The sequence below is a fragment of the Vicia villosa genome, linkage group LG4 (genome assembly GCF_029867415.1).
Source record: "Vicia villosa cultivar HV-30 ecotype Madison, WI linkage group LG4, Vvil1.0, whole genome shotgun sequence".
NCBI classification, from domain to species: Eukaryota; Viridiplantae; Streptophyta; class Magnoliopsida; order Fabales; family Fabaceae; genus Vicia; species Vicia villosa.
In genome coordinates, this window is record NC_081183.1 from 123,918,954 (window position 1) to 123,936,898 (window position 17,945).

At 39.2% G+C, this 17,945-nt stretch overlaps 1 protein-coding gene across 1 annotated transcript; it reads left to right on the forward strand.

Annotated features, from left to right (window-relative positions):
• The first annotated feature begins 2,113 nt into the window (after positions 1-2,113).
• Positions 2,114-5,563, forward strand: LOC131599617 (uncharacterized). The gene has a single exon (XM_058871910.1). The coding sequence runs from the start codon at positions 2,135-2,137 to the stop codon at positions 5,561-5,563; it is 3,429 nt and encodes a 1,142-aa protein (XP_058727893.1). The 5' UTR covers positions 2,114-2,134.
• The last annotated feature ends 12,382 nt before the right edge of the window (positions 5,564-17,945 follow it).

Below are 17,945 nucleotides of genomic sequence, written 5' to 3' on the forward strand. Positions count from 1 at the left end.
AAACACTGATATTGGTCAATCCAGTGGAACCAATGTCAATCCAGATTTTGATGAAATTTTGAAGCTTATCAAAAGAAGTGAATACAAGATTGTGGATCAGCTTATGCAGACTCCTTCAAAAATCTCAATACTTTCATTGCTGTTAAACTCAGAAGCCCACAGGGAAGCCCTGATGAAGGTCTTGGATCAGGCTTTTGTAGATCATGATGTGACTGTTGATCACTTTGATGGGATAATAGCCAACATAACAGCTTGCAACAATTTAAGCTTCTGTGATGAAGAACTCCCCGAGGAGGGCAGAAATCACAATCTTGCTTTGCACATTTCTATGAACTGTCAGTCAGACTCTTTGTCCAATGTGTTGGTAGACACCGGATCTTCCTTAAATGTGATGCCAAAGACGACTCTTGCTCGCTTGTCTTACCAAGGAATGCCTATGAAGTTCAGTGGTGTAGTTGTCAAAGCATTTGATGGATCGCGAAAGTCTGTTATCGGCGAAGTCAACCTTCCCATGACAATTGGTCCACATACATTTCAAATCACCTTCCAGGTCATGGACATTCAAGCTGCTTATAGCTGTCTGTTGGGACGACCATGGATCCATGAAGCAGGGGCAGTAACTTCTACGCTCCATCAAAAGTTAAAATTTGTAACAAATGGAAAGTTGGTAACAATAAGTGGAGAACAAGCCTTGATGGTGAGCCATTTATCCAATTTCTCTTTCATCAGTGCTGATGATGTGGAAGGAACTCAGTTCCAAGGTCTCTCTTTAGAAGACGAATCTTCCAAGAAGAAAGCATCAATCTCTTCTTACAAAGAAGCAGTAAAAGTAGTAAAAGATGGAACTACCACTGGCTGGGGGCAAGTTGTGATCCCTACCAAGAATGAAACTAGAGCAGGTCTCGGATGTTCACCAACATTCTCAAACTGCACCAAGAAGGATGAAACCCTTCGACCGATCAAAGAAACATTCATTAGTGGAGGATTCCTTAACCCAATTCCTCAAGAGGTTAATGTCCTTATCGAAGAATGCATTGAAGAAGGTCTACCTGATCCTGAAGAAGAATGGAAATGTTATCTCAATGACTCGGGATACATATCTCAGGAAGAACCATATCCTCCTTCAGAGAAAACAAGTGCTAAAGAAATTCCGCCTATTCCTGCAGAAATCTGGGACACCTTGGGACAACCCAGTGGAAAATTTGATTACATGGTGAAATACACTGCACCTGAAAGTTACAAGATTGCGATTGAGGATATCCAACCAACTGGATGGGGAGATTCCTTTGAATATGATAGTCAACCAGAAAAGGCTTATCAGCCCTGTCAATTTTCTCAGCAGCCTGAAATTACTGACTTCAATGCATCTGCCAAGGTTCATAATCCTGAAGGTGGTTATTATCACATAAATGCCATTTTTGAAGATGAAGGGGAAGATGGTCCCGCAACTGACTCAGAAAGTGTCGCTGACAATGAGTCTCTTCATCCTGAAGACTGGGAAATACATCCTGAAAATTCTGAAGATTGTGACTCGTCTTATGCTCTTCAAGAAGTAGAAGAAGACCATTTCAACTCTACAAAGAACAAGGTTGACAAACCAGGACCTTCAAATCCTGCTCGACCAGCGGTCAATGTCAATACTGAAGATAATTCTGGGGAGAACTTTCCTGAATACATAATACACAGAGGAGTTCGTTGCTACTGGAAAGCTGTCGACGTTCCGAATGTTGTTCGCCGCTCAAAGTAATCACCTCGCTGTTATTTTGACCTCCTGCCTTGCCCAAAGCAGAGAGATGTTTTATAGGGCTTTGCTTTTAAATGTTCCGCCCAAATAACTTTGTGTATAGGGCTTTGTTTTAAAAGTTTCCCTCTTTGTCCTGCCCAAGGCAAATGAGTTTGTGTTTAGGGCTTTGTTTCAAAGATGAATCATAAATAAAGTGTCATTTTGAATTCCCTACATTATGTGTTTTGTTTTTGCTTTTTTCTGGAAATGGTAATCCTAAAAAACCAAAATAAAATAAAAAAAACTTTTCAAAAAATCTGCATACACTCTTGCATTCATAAATTTTCTGAAATAAATATAAATCACATGTGCAGATTTACTATTGATAAACCCATTGAATGCAATAACCCTATGCCCTCTCCCAACTTTGAGTTTCCTGTGTTCGAAGCCGAAGAAGAGGAAGAAGAGGAGATCCCGGACGAGATCTCTCGATTACTTAAGCACGAGGAAAGAGCCATTCTGCCTCACAAAGAGCCTTTAGAAAAGATCAATTTGGGTTCTGAAGAAGACAAAAAAGAAGTGATCATTGGATCGCTGCTTGATGCTGATATCAAGAGTAAGTTGACAGACCTTCTCAAAGAATATGTGGACGTGTTTGCCTGGTCCTACCAAGACATGCCTGGGTTGGATACCAATATTGTTCAGCATTACTTGCCATTGAAGCCAGAATGTCCGCCAGTTAAGCAGAAATTACGAAGGACTCACCCTGATATGGCAAACAAGATCAAAGTGGAAGTTCAAAAACAACTCGATGCAGGTTTTCTTGTCACCTCAGAGTATCCTCAATGGTTGGCTAACATAGTGCCAGTGCCGAAGAAAGATGGCAAAGTCAGAATGTGTGTTGACTACCGTGACCTGAATAAGGCCAGTCCAAAAGATGACTTTCCCTTACCACATATCGACATGCTGGTTGATAACACCGCTAAGTTCAACGTCTTTTCCTTCATGGACGGGTTCTCCGGTTATAATCAGATTAAGATGGCTCCTGAAGACATGGAGAAGACATCTTTCATCACCCCATGGGGTACCTTTTGCTACAAAGTGATGCCGTTTGGATTAAAGAATGCAGGCGCAACTTACCAAAGGGCAATGACTACTCTCTTCCATGACATGATGCATAAAGAAATTGAAGTATATGTGGACGACATGATAGCCAAGTCCAGCACAGAAGAAGAACATATTGAATACCTTTTGAAGTTGTTTCAACGACTAAGGAAATATCAGCTTCGCTTGAATCCTAACAAATGTACTTTTGGGGTTAGATCTGGAAAACTCTTGGGTTTCATTGTCAGCCAAAGAGGTATTGAAGTAGATCCCGACAAAGTCAGAGCTATTCAAGAGATGCCTGCACCAAAGACTGAAAAGCAAGTAAGAGGATTTCTCGGACGATTAAACTACATCTCCAGATTTATCTCTCAAATGACTGCTACTTGTGGGCCAATTTTCAAGCTTCTCCGCAAAGATCAAGGGGTTGTATGGACTGAAGATTGCCAGAAAGCGTTCGACAGTATCAAAGAGTACCTGTTAGAACCACCAATATTGATTCCTCCAGTTGAAGGAAGACCACTAATCATGTACCTTACTGTGTTAGAAGAATCCATGGGCTGTATGCTTGGACAGCAAGATGAAACCGGTAAGAAGGAGCATGCCATCTATTACCTGAGTAAGAAATTCACAGATTGTGAGTCTCGTTACTCCATGCTCGAAAAAACATGTTGTGCTTTGGCTTGGGCTTCAAAACGTCTCCGCCAGTACATGATCAACAATACTACTTGGTTAATCTCCAAAATGGATCCGATCAAGTATGTCTTTGAAAAGCCTGCATTAACAGGAAGGATTGCCCGATGGCAAATGCTGTTATCTGAATATGACATTGAATACCGTGCTCAAAAAGCGGTCAAAGGAAGCATTCTCGCCGATCATTTGGCGCATCAACCAATTAATGAATATCAATCTCTCAAGTTTGACTTTCCTGATGAAGATGTCTTGTACTTGAAAATGAAAGATTGTGACGAACCGTTACCTGAAGAAGGTCCTGATCCTGGATCAAGATGGGGCCTAATTTTTGATGGAGCAGTAAACGCTTTTGGCAATGGAATTGGGGCAATTATCATCACTCCCAAGGGTACTCATATCCCGTTCTCCGCCAGACTGCTATTTGATTGCACCAACAACATCGCAGAATATGAAGCTTGTATCATGGGTCTCGAAGAAGCCATTGACTTAAGGATCAAGATCCTAGACATATATGGAGATTCAGCCCTCGTGATCAATCAAATCAAAGACAAATGGGAAACTTACCACCCTGGCTTGATTCCCTACAGAGACTATGCAAGACGTCTTTTGACTTTCTTCAATAAAGTTGAATTGCATCATATACCTCGAGATCAGAATCGAATGGCAGATGCCTTGGCTACTCTATCTTCCATGTTCAAAGTCAATCATTGGAACGATATGCCTACAGTCAGAATTATGCGCCTTGAAAGGCCCGCTTATGTGTTTGCGACTGAAGCAGTCATCGATGATAAACCGTGGTTCCACGACATCAAACGCTTCCTTCAAACTCAAGAGTACCCGCTTGGGGCATCAAACAAAAATAAGAAAACTCTAAGGAGGCTTTCTGGCAGTTTCTTCCTGAACGGAGATGTGCTATACAAAAGAAATTTCGACATGGTTTTGCTCAGATGCGTGGATAGACACGAAGCAGACATGTTAATGCATGAAGTACATGAAGGGTCCTTTGGAACTCATTCAAACGGGCATGCAATGTCCAAAAAGATCTTAAGGGCAGGATACTATTGGTTGACAATGGAATCTGACTGTTATAAACACGTGAAGAGATGTCACAAGTGCCAGATCTACGCAGATAAGATCCATGTGCCACCGACTCTACTCAACGTTCTCTCATCTCCATGGCCTTTCTCCATGTGGGGTATCGACATGATTGGAATGATCGAACCAAAAGCTTCAAACGGTCATCGTTTCATCTTAGTAGCAATTGATTACTTCACCAAATGGGTCGAAGCAGCATCTTACGCCAACGTTACAAGACAAGTGGTTGTGAGGTTTATCAAGAACAACATCATTTGCCGATATGGTGTTCCCAGCAAGATCATTACTGACAATGGTTCGAACTTGAACAACAAGATGATGAAAGAATTATGTGAGGAATTCAAGATTGAGCATCATAATTCTTCTCCTTACAGACCAAAAATGAACGGCGCCGTTGAAGCTGCCAACAAGAACATTAAGAAGATTGTCCAGAAAATGGTCGTCACTTACAAAGACTGGCACGAAATGCTGCCATTTGCTTTACATGGGTACCGTACTTCAGTGCGTACTTCAACAGGGGCAACTCCCTTTTCTCTAGTATACGGCATGGAAGCTGTGCTCCCCGTAGAAGTTGAAATACCATCAATGAGAGTCCTCATGGAGACTAAGTTATCAGAGGCTGAATGGTGTCAAAGCAGATACGATCAGTTGAACTTAATCGAAGAAAAACGTATGACTGCTCTATGCCATGGACAGTTATACCAAGCAAGGATGAAACAAGCCTTCAACAAAAAGGTTCGACCTCGTGAATTTCAAGAAGGCGACCTCGTGCTTAAAAAGATCTTGTCTTTTCAACCAGATTCTAGGGGCAAATGGTCTCCTAATTACGAAGGCCCGTATGTTGTCAAAAGAACATTTTCTGGCGGCGCCATGATTCTTACAACCATGGATGGTGATGAACTACCGCATCCTGTGAATGCTGATGCAGTCAAGAAATACTTTGTCTAAAAAATACAAAAGAACAGCTCGGTAAGTCGAAAACCCGCAAAGGGCGACTTAGGCAAAAATGAGCGTCTCGGTGGACTGAAAACCTGAAAGGGCGGTCCAGGCAAAAATTAGAGACAATAAACAGAAAAATTCGTCCTGGTAGATTGAAAACCTGAAAGGGCAATCTAGGCAAAAATTAAGGAATTATGACAAAGTAACTGCATCAGTCCGTACTTCGTCATCTGAGGAGTCATTTTCATCAAAGGATCTTCAAACAAATCATTGTCAATCTGAAGCGACAAGCACAGTTGGAACTCAAATTTGTTGGGGGGAATAGTGGTTATTGCTTTCAATGTAGCCTTTTCCGCATAATTACCATTTCCAACTTTTGTAAATACTCCATGGAATCACGCCTTTAGCTGATTACCATCCTATTAAATAAATTTGAGCCTTGTGCCCATTTGTTTGCAATCTTTAATTTCTTTCAGCTTGCAAAATGACGCTTTAATTGTGTTATTCACTTTTGAAACAAAAAGAAAAAAAGTTTTAAATGAATTTACTTTTCTTTTTTCAAAATAAAAGCGAAACTTTCCTTCGAGTTGTGAACAACGGAAGGAACGTCAACAGCTATCCCCATAGGATGAATCAAAGATTATGATAGGAAAAGCTCTTCTATCCCCAGTGAAGAAGGTCTTTTATCCCCAATGAAGAAGATCTCCAATCTCCAGTGAAGAAGTTCTTCCATCTCAATAAGAAAAGATGCTTATCATCCCCAGAGAAGATTAAAGCACGCAGCACCATTCATCACCTGTGTTATCTACACCGTGTTGAAGAACATTTGTCAAGTATCTGGTTGTATTGCGACGTCGGTCCTTCTCCAGTATATACTCCTCTGTCTGTCAGTATTGTCAGTATGCATGCTACATTCATGACATTCATCATTCATACATATTTGCATCATTTATGCATTCTTGCATTTTTCAATAATCACTTGTTTAGGATATATCTATCCTCAAAAAGAAAAAAGAAGCAGGTATGGGCGTGTCATCTCTCTAGTAGGTTGTCACCCATAAGCAGAAAGAACATCTTCTTTCTCCAGTTCCCCACTGAGATCATTCCTCGTGGAAGAAGGTTGCTTTAGTTTTCTCCTCTCAAAACAAAGGAGAAAATTCCCATTCGAGTTCATTCCTCATTGGGTACAAAGTCTTGTTTGACTGTTTCTTTCCAATTCATTCTTGGTTAGAACCCTATCTTTACCAGAAATTCAAATCCCGATTCCCCAAACAAAGTCGTGAAAAATAGACAATAAGCAATAGCCTCATCATTTGAGCAGCTTATGTCTCTTTCAAAAGCTTTTTCCTCTCAAGGAAATCAATCATGAAGATCATTTGACGATCAGGGCCTTATTACTGTTCACAAGGCTGAATAACCAGTAATTTCCCTAGCAAAGTCTCCAAGATCGTTTTATCACTCGGCTGATAAGTGATCATGTCTTCAAAACCGCTGTCACAAGGCTGATAGTCGGTAACCTTTCGTTCTGGTTATATTATTAACATGTCTATCACAAGGCTGATAGTCGGTAATATTAACCGAACCTTTGAAACTCTTTTTACCATGTCAAGTCTATCACCATGCTGATAGTCGGTAATACAGTTTCATACCTTTCACCTTCGCATTATTAAACAAGTCTATCCCCATGCTGATAGTCGATAATGTCGATAGGTAAGTTTTTCTTACAAAGCTATCATTCCCCGGTGAAGCATACACTTGCTTTCCCGAAAAAGACAAAACGGATTCTCTTCCTAAAACGGATTGAGACATCCTTCCCAATCTCTTTTCCCCAGCGGAGTCAGTTCTTGACGTTCCCTCGGTGAAGATATCCTTGCATCATTCGCAATTTTGGTATCTTAGGTCCAAAATTTGCGTCTTCTGATATTTAAGTCTCTTCCACCAAAAAGATTTTCAATCTTCATGTCTCAGGTTGAAGAAACTTAAATAGGGGCATCTGTCATACCCCAATTTTTGACCTAAGATACCACCTCATATCATAGCATATGCATCATTTGCATCTCTAACAAATTACATAGCTTGTGTTTGTTACTTGTGACTCAGCAGGGATTTAATCAAGAAATCACTCATCAGTACAAGCAACAATCAACTAGGGTTTTGTTCTCCCTTCATCTCAAATGAATCATCTTCATCAACAATCAACATTTGGTCCTCAGAGATTCATTTCAACAAGCTCAAAGACTTTGAATCAACCAGATTAGGGTTTTGACTGAAGATAGCATACTCCTGACTTCTGCTCAGGATTTGACCTAATGACTTGGGACATGACCTCAAGACCCCAAGTACATCATTTTGACCTAATCCATTAGCTCAAGACATCTCCTACACAAGGATTGATCAACAGTGAAATTTCAAATCATCAGATTAGGGTTTTGAACTATCAGGGACCAAAATCAGGGATCACATTTGGGAAACCCTAAAAATCCCCAGGAAGTCAATCAAAGGTTTCAATCATCTTCAAATAATCCCTATGACAATATCCAATGAAAATTGTGTCTCAATTCAAGATCCACAGTCATCAATTTCATCAGGTCGACAATTAGGGTTTTTGACCTAATTCACCTGAACCACTGACTTTTTAATCAGGACAGGGTGTCACAACTCAAACCATGACTCAATATCCTTTAATGCCTCAATGTGATCCATTCATACCATTCATTTGGTGAGGGTAGCCCGTTTCATTTGAAATCTCCAGAAACGCGATTCGACTGAAAAAGTCAACTGTACAAGAACACCATTGACTTTTGAGGAATTTTGGTCAACCATGACTTTTGAAGTTTTAAATCATCAATATATAATATGAGAAGTCATTTGATCAAGAAAAATCAAGAAAATCAATCAAGAATCAAAAAGTCAAAAGTTTGACTTTTCATACTTAGAAATTTTTCTAAGTGTTTTTCATGGTTTTTTCCAAACTTTGGAGGGGAATAACTAAAAATTTCACCTACAAACTGAAAAAAACTTCCAACATGAAAGTTGTAGATTTTGATCCAATAAACAACTTTGACACATATAAATTTTTTCCATAAGATCAACCATTTAAGAGATATGGAGCTTCAAAGTTGGCATCTTTGGAAAATTTCACTTGAAACTTCATTTTTCTCAAAGTTCATGGATCTTTTTCACCCACTTCCTTAAGGATCTTGAAGAAACTTTCAACTAGGGTTTTGAAGTGTGTAACATGAGCTTTCCAAAATGTCCAAGAGCATGAAAAAATATGGAGTGTAGCCATGGTTTTGAATTTTGACATTAGTGAACTTTTCACTTGAAATTACATGCCATTTTCACTAAGTTATGAACCAATTTGCCAAATGATCCAAGTAATGATGCATAGAAGTAATAATTGAATGATATTTTCTGATTTGAGATCAGAATGGAAGAGGATAAGAAGCTTGAGAAATAACCATGGTTAAGTCACTTTTAACCATTTGCATTTAATGTGAAAGATTCCATTTTATCTCTTAAGCCAAATCATCATTCTTGATCAACTTGCAAGAGCTTTGTATTCAGAAACTTTGGCCTATAAATAGAGGTCCTTACCTCATTCAAAATCACACCAAAACCTCACAATTATAGGTTTTCTCTCTTCTTTCTTGAATTGCAAGTTTCATAGTTTTCAAAGAGGTAGAAAACTTAACCTCCAAATCCTTGAAGCTATGGCCAAAGTGATGATTCTAGCAAACCATAAACACCATATGGGATGTGTTTGAATCACTCATACACCCAAAAACACCTTAAAACTCAAAATCACTACCTCACTTCCATATTTGCATATATTGAACCTTATCATGCCAAAATCCATACCAAGCTATATATGTCCAAACTAACACTTCCAACACCTCATATATATCACATATGAACTATCCCAACACTCATCATCAATCAAAAACTTCAGAATCACCAAGCTCGATTCATACTTGAAGCAACTGCAGATCGGGTTCCACCAACTGATCCAGATGTTTTCAATCCACTCCAAGCATCCAGACACCTTCCATATGGTCCATTGAAGCTATCCAGATCATCAAACAACTTCTGTAACACCTCTATTGCAGAATTCGAATCCCAGCTTGGCCGTTTTTGAAGGTAAGTGCTATGAACTTCAAACTCATACATACATGCATCATAAATGAAAAATTGAGTTGCTACCTTGTTTCTGCACTATCACTGATCAATAGCCCTCAATCAATTTCACAATTCATCAATTATACACAATTTCAGATTGGATCATAAGATTAGGGTTCTTCGTGTTCATCACAAAATTGATCACCTTAGAGCAAAAATAAATGAATTATGAGGGCACCATCATGATCCTTGTGAAAAACCGAGTGAGATAGACCCTTCACTTGATCAATTTGGTTCAGTTTCCAGAAAATTCAAATTCAAATGGGGATTGTGTTCTTGGCGCGTTTTTTTGTTCATCAGTTTTGAAATTTAGTTGGAAAATATATTTTACCAAGCGCGTATTACTAACAAGCCACAAGCGTGGCTCAGCTGGTTATTGTTTTGGTTGGTGACCTTAGGGTCACGAGTTCAAGTCCCCTAGGGACCAAACCTATTTTTTTACAACTAATTTTATTTCATTTTTTAACAAACTTCACCAATTAATTAAACCAATCAAAATTCATCATTTTCACTTCATTTTTTTTACACTCTTTATTTAATATACATATTTTGACAATATCAAAAAAAATCATCAAAAAATATTTATTTGATACATTTTTAAATAGTTTTAAAATGACTTGTTTTTAAGTAATTTTAATACTTTTAAATACTATTTTTCATTTGATTTTCAAACTTAATCACTTGTAAAATATATTTTGAAGCAAACCCTAATCATCTAAGTGTTAATTGAGGATAATCTTTTGTTTATCTTGATTAAGTTGACTCCTTTCAAAATTCAAACCATTTTAAAACGAGTGATCGCGATTCTTTTTCAAAATGATAAACCACTTCTTTTCGATTAAAACTTTTTAATTGATCAATTGATTTTCAAAACGAAGTGGGGCCTCTCGAATATTAGAGAGTGTAAGTCCCATTTCTTTTCTTCTTTTGTACAGTTTTTTTTAAACAATAAAACTTCTTCAAAACAAAATCTTTTCAAACAGTTTTCAAATCATTTTCAAAACAACCAAACTTCAAAGAAACAAAACTTTTCAATATACCACGGGCCTCCACGTAGGTATAAGTCCCAAGCCCCTTTTGTACATACCCATTCCAGTACATGAAATTAGGTATTTCATTGTACGCCTTTTGTACATATCTCAATCTGTTTTTTTAACTTTGAATAACCAAAAATGAAGGTTTTCTTTAAATCTTCCCAAAAATATACCATGGGCCTCCATGTAGGTATAAGTCCCAAGCCCTTTTGTAAATACCTGTTTACATAGCTTTGAATAAACTCAAGTGGACCTCTCCCCGAGTATGAGTCCCGAGCCCTGTGTATACAAATGGATCATGCTTACAGGTATATTTCCTTCATAAACTCCATTATATACACACACTTTGTCATATATATGTGCTTGTTCATACCTGTTCATGTTTGTTCATACTTGTTCATGTTTGTTCATATGTGTGATATGTGTGCTTGTTCAACTTAGTACAACCCTAGGTTCCCCATAGCCTCCTATTGGGCTTCGTGCAAAGAATCTCCACTAGTTTAGGTTAGGACATAGAGTATGGTTTCCCGGTGAAATCGCTCTAAGAGCTCAAACCAACTATACCATGCCTCCCCTTGGGCTTTGTACAAACGAGTGACCCTCCCATAGCCTCCTCTTGGGCTTACAATGCAAGGACCCTGGATTGTCCCTCCCATAGCCTCCTCTTGGGCTTACAATGCAAGGACCCTCGGATAGCCTCCTCTTGGGCTTCGTACAAGGACCCACGGGATTCTTATAAGCATCCCCAACATCCAAATCAAATACCCTAGGAGATTAGACATTTTTCATCTCTATGCTAGGAGTATCTCTTCTATATCATCACAAACAATCAATCAATCAAAATCAAACTTTTTTGCCACAAGGCTGGCTAATCAATCAAACTTCTTTTTGCCACAAGGCTGGCTAATCAATCAAATTTCTTTTTTTGCCACAAGGCTGGCTAATCAATCAAACTGTTTTACCACCGTACTGGATGATTAATCAAAGTTTTTTGTCACAAGGCTGACTTCATTGAAACTTTTGCCACAAGGCTGGCTGATTAATCAAAGTTTTTGTCACAAGGCTGACTTCATTGAAACTTTTGCCACAAGGCTGGTTAAACAAAAACATCTTTATCATTCTAAGCACCCTAAGTGGCATGGCCCTGGGCTTATAATGAAAAGATTTTAAAACAAAAATCAAACAGATGTATGTGATGATATAGATTAGATACATCTAGCATTTAGACGACATTTGTCTATTTTCCTTTGCTTCCACTAGCATAAGTGGGAACTACGATTGCTCTGACTTTCTCAACATCCCTTTGAGAATACGTAGGCACAAGGTCGATCCTTGGCGAGCAAAACAAAACAAAAAAAACCATTCAAACCTTAGCACCCGTAGACCCCGAGCTACAGATGCTCTGATTCCCTCTAAGGGATATGTATGCAGAGGATCGCGATGATCTTTGCGAGCATAATCAAACAAACACCTTAGGTCCCACCTCTTTCTCACAAGAACCTCCACCATAACAAGAATGGAATAAACAAAACAAAGAAACCTATAGAGTACTATAGATACGTTGGGTGCTAATACCTTCCCTTCGTATAACCAACCCTCTTACCCAAGATCTCTCCCCACTTTTAAGGTTATTGCAGCTTTTTTCCTTTTCCTCTTTTGGAAACAATAAAAAGTTTGGTCCGTATAAAAGAAAAATCATTTTTTTGAGCACTCGAGCCCAAAGAAGGCATCAGGTGTCTCATCCACAAAAAAAGAGGAACAAAACGATTTTTCGCCCGCGACACTCATGATCACTGAACCCTATACATGCCCCAGTAGTGAGATTAGCCACAATTCCATCGAACTGATTTACGGTGATGTCTTTAGTCACATGGGCAGCATTCAGGATCTTCATCTAGGCGTCTCGATGCTTCTCGGAGTGTACTAATAGTTAGAGGAGCGATATTTTAGACAATGTCTGTTGTAACTGATCCACCACCCTATAATCACTCTTCTTGATCAGAGCCAGAAATTCCTCAGCATCCTCGTCAGTGGCTCCCTTATCCTTGGGTATGCCTTCTACAGTTGGTGTTGTAGCAGTGTGATTATTGGCTTGCGCCAAGTTTTCATTAGATTGTGTAGTTTTGAATATGCGACTGCTACGAGTCATGCCCCCAGGCCCAACAATGTTTGACACGGCAGTATTGGTACCAGAATTGTATTCCCAAGGAACTGCTTTCATTTTGTCCACAGGGTATGGAGCTCTGATCGGGATGATCCTAGTGTGCCCTTGTGTGGGTATCAGCAATTGTGCCTTAGAACATGGGATAATTAATGGTTTCCTTTCCCCTTGAGTGGGTATTACCAGTGGCTCATTCCTATCTAACATAGCCACATATTCCTCTTCAGGATGTTCTTTCAGTTGAATCAGTCCTTGATCCATGAGCCTCTGCAGAGTGTCCTTAAAAGCTTCGTTATGTTCTAAGATGAACCCCTTTGCGAGTAGATACCTCTTAAGGGCATCTATGGGGGAGCTCCGTTATTGAACTAACTCTTGCTCAGTAACGACCTCGATTGCATTGACCGTGCGATCATGATGAGGCATGGGATTTGTCTTCACATTAGGTTTGTCAAAGGCGATTGCCCCTGACTCTATCAAGTCCTGAACCTTGTGTCTGAAAGCCCAGCATTTTTCCAATGTGTGTCCGGGAGAATTAGCATGGTATTCGCACCTCTCATTAGGGTTGAATTTGGGCGAAGCCTTTCCGGGAAGAGGAGGTGGCATTGGTTTGAGCTCTACCAATGACTCGCTCATCAGATATTTCAGTATCTCGTTTTTGGAAGTGGGTAAAGGATCAAATCTCCTTTGAGGACCTTGGAATATGTTTTGTTAAGGTGGAAATGACATAGGAGGTCTAGATTCTTGATGCACTACTGCATTGGTCTCCCCTTCCTTCTTTTTAGCGAAGGTTGAGGTGGGCCTCTTTGAGTGATAAGAATTAGGTGATGCTCCTTGTATCTTCCCATTTTTTATCCCATTTTCGATCCTTTCTCTGATGACCACTAGATCTGAAAATCCTGAGGATACACTTCCGATCATTTTATCGTAGTACGGTCCTTGCAAAGTACTCATAAACATGTCTACCATCTCCTTTTCCAACAGAGGAGGTTGGACTCGGGATGCCATCTCTCGCCATCTTTGGGCATACTCCTTGAAGGATTCCTCCTTTTTCTGCGAAAGATTTTACAATTGCATCCGATTGGGCGCCATATCCAGGTTGTACTTGTATTGCTTTAGGAACGTGTTAGCAAGGTCGTTCCAGCTCCAGATGTTTGCCTTCTCTAATTGCATATACTAGTCGACAGATGCCCACTTAGACTGTCTTGGAAGAAATGCATCATAAGATTTTGATCGTGGGCATAAGCAGCCATTTTCCTGACGTACATACGTAGATGACTTCTTGGGCATGTAAGTCCTTTGTAATTTTCAAAGTTAGGTACCTTGAACTTATGGGGAATAGTCAAGTCTGGTACCAAGCTCATCTCATAAGTGTCCACATCAAAGACATCATATCCTTCTACTGCCTTTAGCCTCTCTTCTAGCGCTTTGATCTGTCCGCTATTCCTAGAATTCTCTTCGGAATCAAGGTGAGTCTGCTTATATTGAGGCGTTTGATTAGTATCATCCACATCCCCATATTGTAAATCCACATAGTCCTTGTCCTTAGGCGGATTGTTAGCAGGGATGCGAACAGTGCGAGGTGCCCCTTCTTTCTGAGTGGCGGGAATGAATCCTTCATGGGAAGCTTCTCCCTCTTCATGGGTTCTGATTACTCTCTTAGAGGAGTGGGCATTTGACTTGTGAGAGTCAAAGCCTTGAACAAATCCTAACAACGGGTTGCCATCATCCGGTATTTCTTCATACTGACCCTGAACCTCCTTAGTTTTTTCTTGTTTGTCCATGAGGTCTTTCATGAAACTTAGCATCTGAGTCATTCCTCCCTTAATTTCCTCCACAGTACCTTTCAGTTGGGTTACTTCTTCGCGAATGGCAGCTTGATTCTGCTCTAGCTGTTCCATTGCTTTCTTCTTCTGAGACCGGGTTTGATATGGTGGTGCGGTTGCTTGGTTGTCTTCTCCAATGGTGTGACTGGAGATAAAGATAGTTTTTTTTTCTCTTAATATTTTGAAAATAAATATGGTATGCATGGTATGAATGTTTTGCTTATGCTATGTTCATGTCTTATCCACATTATTATAGTATATATTTTTACTATATGTTTTTTTTGTATATATATATATCCCTTTTTAAAAAAAAAATATAATCATTTGGTGAATATTATAGGAACAATGAGTAATGCGGAAATAAACACACTTTATTAATTGAAAAATTAAAAGAAATACCACTTCATTGTTGGTTTACAAATAGAAATAGAAACTGAAAATTAAAATACTTAAAATAAAGCAACAAGGAAAAAGAATAAAATCTAAGAACGCCTTTGGATATCGCTTTGAACTTGTCCACCATATCTCTACAAAGCTCCATGAACTCTTTTACTACTTCGGGAAGGATGATGGGAGAAGATTCTGCTTTTTCCAAACTCTTTGGAATGTCTTGGATCAAGTCATTACACTGTCGCACGCTCGCGAAAAAATGAACAGAGTCGCCACCAATATATTTATCCCATAAGGGAAAGGAATATCAGAAAACCTAGAAAAGGAAGGAACAGGGTCTTGCGACCAGAGAATCTAGGAACGGGAGTCGGTTACGCGAGGGGAAGGTATTAGCACCCCTCACGCCCATCGTACTCGATGGTATCCACCTATGTTTGTTTCTGTCTAAAGGGTATAATCTATGTCTATGTCTAAATGCGAATGAATGCAGAATGTAGGGAAAATAAAGAATTGTACTCGCACGGGCCCTACCCCGCTGCCTACGTATCCTTTTCAGGAATCAGAGTTACCGTAGCTCGGCTCGCGATTTTCTGTTTGTTTTTGTGTTTTTTAGTTGGGCGGCGTTAACGCTCACGCTCTTGCATAAGGGGACAGCCTAGGATGCAATGGAGCGGAGATAACTTGCCCTTAGAAAGGAGAAAAAGAGATTGGTTTGTATCTTTTAAGGGTAATTCCATGATGACGAGAACCCACTACAAGGTCTCGCATCACTTCCTCACTTTTGTTTTAAGTCTAAACATTTATTAGGTTTTTTGAAGTGTTTTTGGTTGGTGTTTTTTAAGGGGATTTTAATTTGTGACTTAGATCATACCAAAAAGAGTTTTGTTTTGCATATTTAGAGAACGCACATCGAGGCCTACGCCACAATCGTTTCTCTAAATAGCGGTTAAGAAATACACCGAGGCTTCACACTTCAATCATTTCTTCTCCGCTAAGTAAACGAAATACAAAAAGAAGTTCTTTTGTGAATGTTTAGAGAATGCACATCGAGGCCTACGCCACAACCGTTTCTCTAAATAACGGTTAAGAAATACATCGAGGCTTCACACCTCAATCATTTCTTCTCCGCTAAGTAGAAAAGAACATACATCGGGGCCTACACCCCAATCATTTCCTTCCTACTATGGAATATAGTAATGGTATGATCTTCATCGATATTTATTAAGTATTTTAAAAGTTGAAAAGAAAAAGAAAATGAAAGAAGGGAACTATCTATAAATTCTAGTCTATGTTGTCTATACAAGGGAATTAGAATGATAAACTATACAATTTATTAAAGGAAAACTATACATGAGATAGGTAAAAGGAAATCAATATACGACAAATAAAATTGAGAACTATGGCAAACAACGATATTCACAAGCACACATACATTTATTAATTCTATACAAAAATCGAGACTAAAAATTAATTCCTAAGTCTATTTGAGAGTTATTTACAAAGAAGTGTTAAACAAGGGAAATTCAAATATATTGTGAAAGAAAAGATTTATTAAAAGGGTTAAAAACAATTAAAAAATCAACAAAATTTATGACAATTATTCACACACTCTAAAATACCTAAAACCATTTTTTATGTATTTTCAAGTTTGAGTCAAAATGAGTTATGAGTAAAAAGCAAAAGAAACGAAAATTTACACGAGGAAAGAAGTTCAGACTACCTAGGGGTGTGTTAGCAGTTTTTTAATGAACTAAAATCAATTAACAGCAATTCTGGGCCTAAACAGGGGGGTGTGAGAAACAAGGGCGCTAGGGCCCAGTCCATCGAGGGAGCGTGCACATTATCAAAGTGGGGGTGTTATCAGAAATGCTCATAAGCCCAAAGATCTCGCGGCCCAACCACACAAGCCACTTATTTCCATTTTTTATTTCACCATTTGTACATTGTGTCAGCATGTGTTTATTGTGTTATGACCAAAACGTGACATGCAAATAAATCAATTGGTCACAGGTGACTTAAGTCACTACATGACAAAATAAACTCCCAGCCACTAGGATATTAACATCTCCATTCCCAATGATTGCACTAAGGATAAAATGGAATAAAACCAGTCCCTAGAGACCAATAGGTTCGCGCCACCTCAGCTGCTCGGAAAAGATAGAAAAAGAACAGATGCCGGAACCTACTGTTCCGGTCATCTTCTCCGGCACAACCTTCGCCGGAAAAACGAAATGCCCGTAAACTTCAAAGTCTACCGCCTCCTGACTCAAAATCCTCCTCTGAATCCGAATCTGCATTCAGTTTTCTCTAATTCTTTCCATAAAATTCAAACTGAACACATTTTCAAAGCCCTAACTTTGAACAACTTCCATTAGAACCTAAACTAAACACATCATCATGATTCTAATCATTCATAGAGTTAGAAGCAAGCAAACTCTACGTTCCAATCACAGTTATTTCGAGGAAGCCGAACCTACTCATCAAGGATATGAAAAACGCACAAGATCGCAACAAGAATTCTCCATGATTTACCACATATGATTTACGATGCTAGAGGAGCTAGAGAATCTAACCTGAAAGCGTTCTTGATTCAGAATTATGCAGAGAATTCCACGAGCTATAATCCGGTACCTCGAGCTCTCAATGTTCCATCCTCGGCGATGATGATGTCGACTTTACCGAAGCTTTGGATTCGACCTCTGAGAAATGAACTCGGAGTTTTGTGCTTGTTGGAGTAGAACTCAGATCTGCTTCTTTGCTTCGCACTCGTTACTGATGATTGGGAATGAAGATTGAAGGACTAT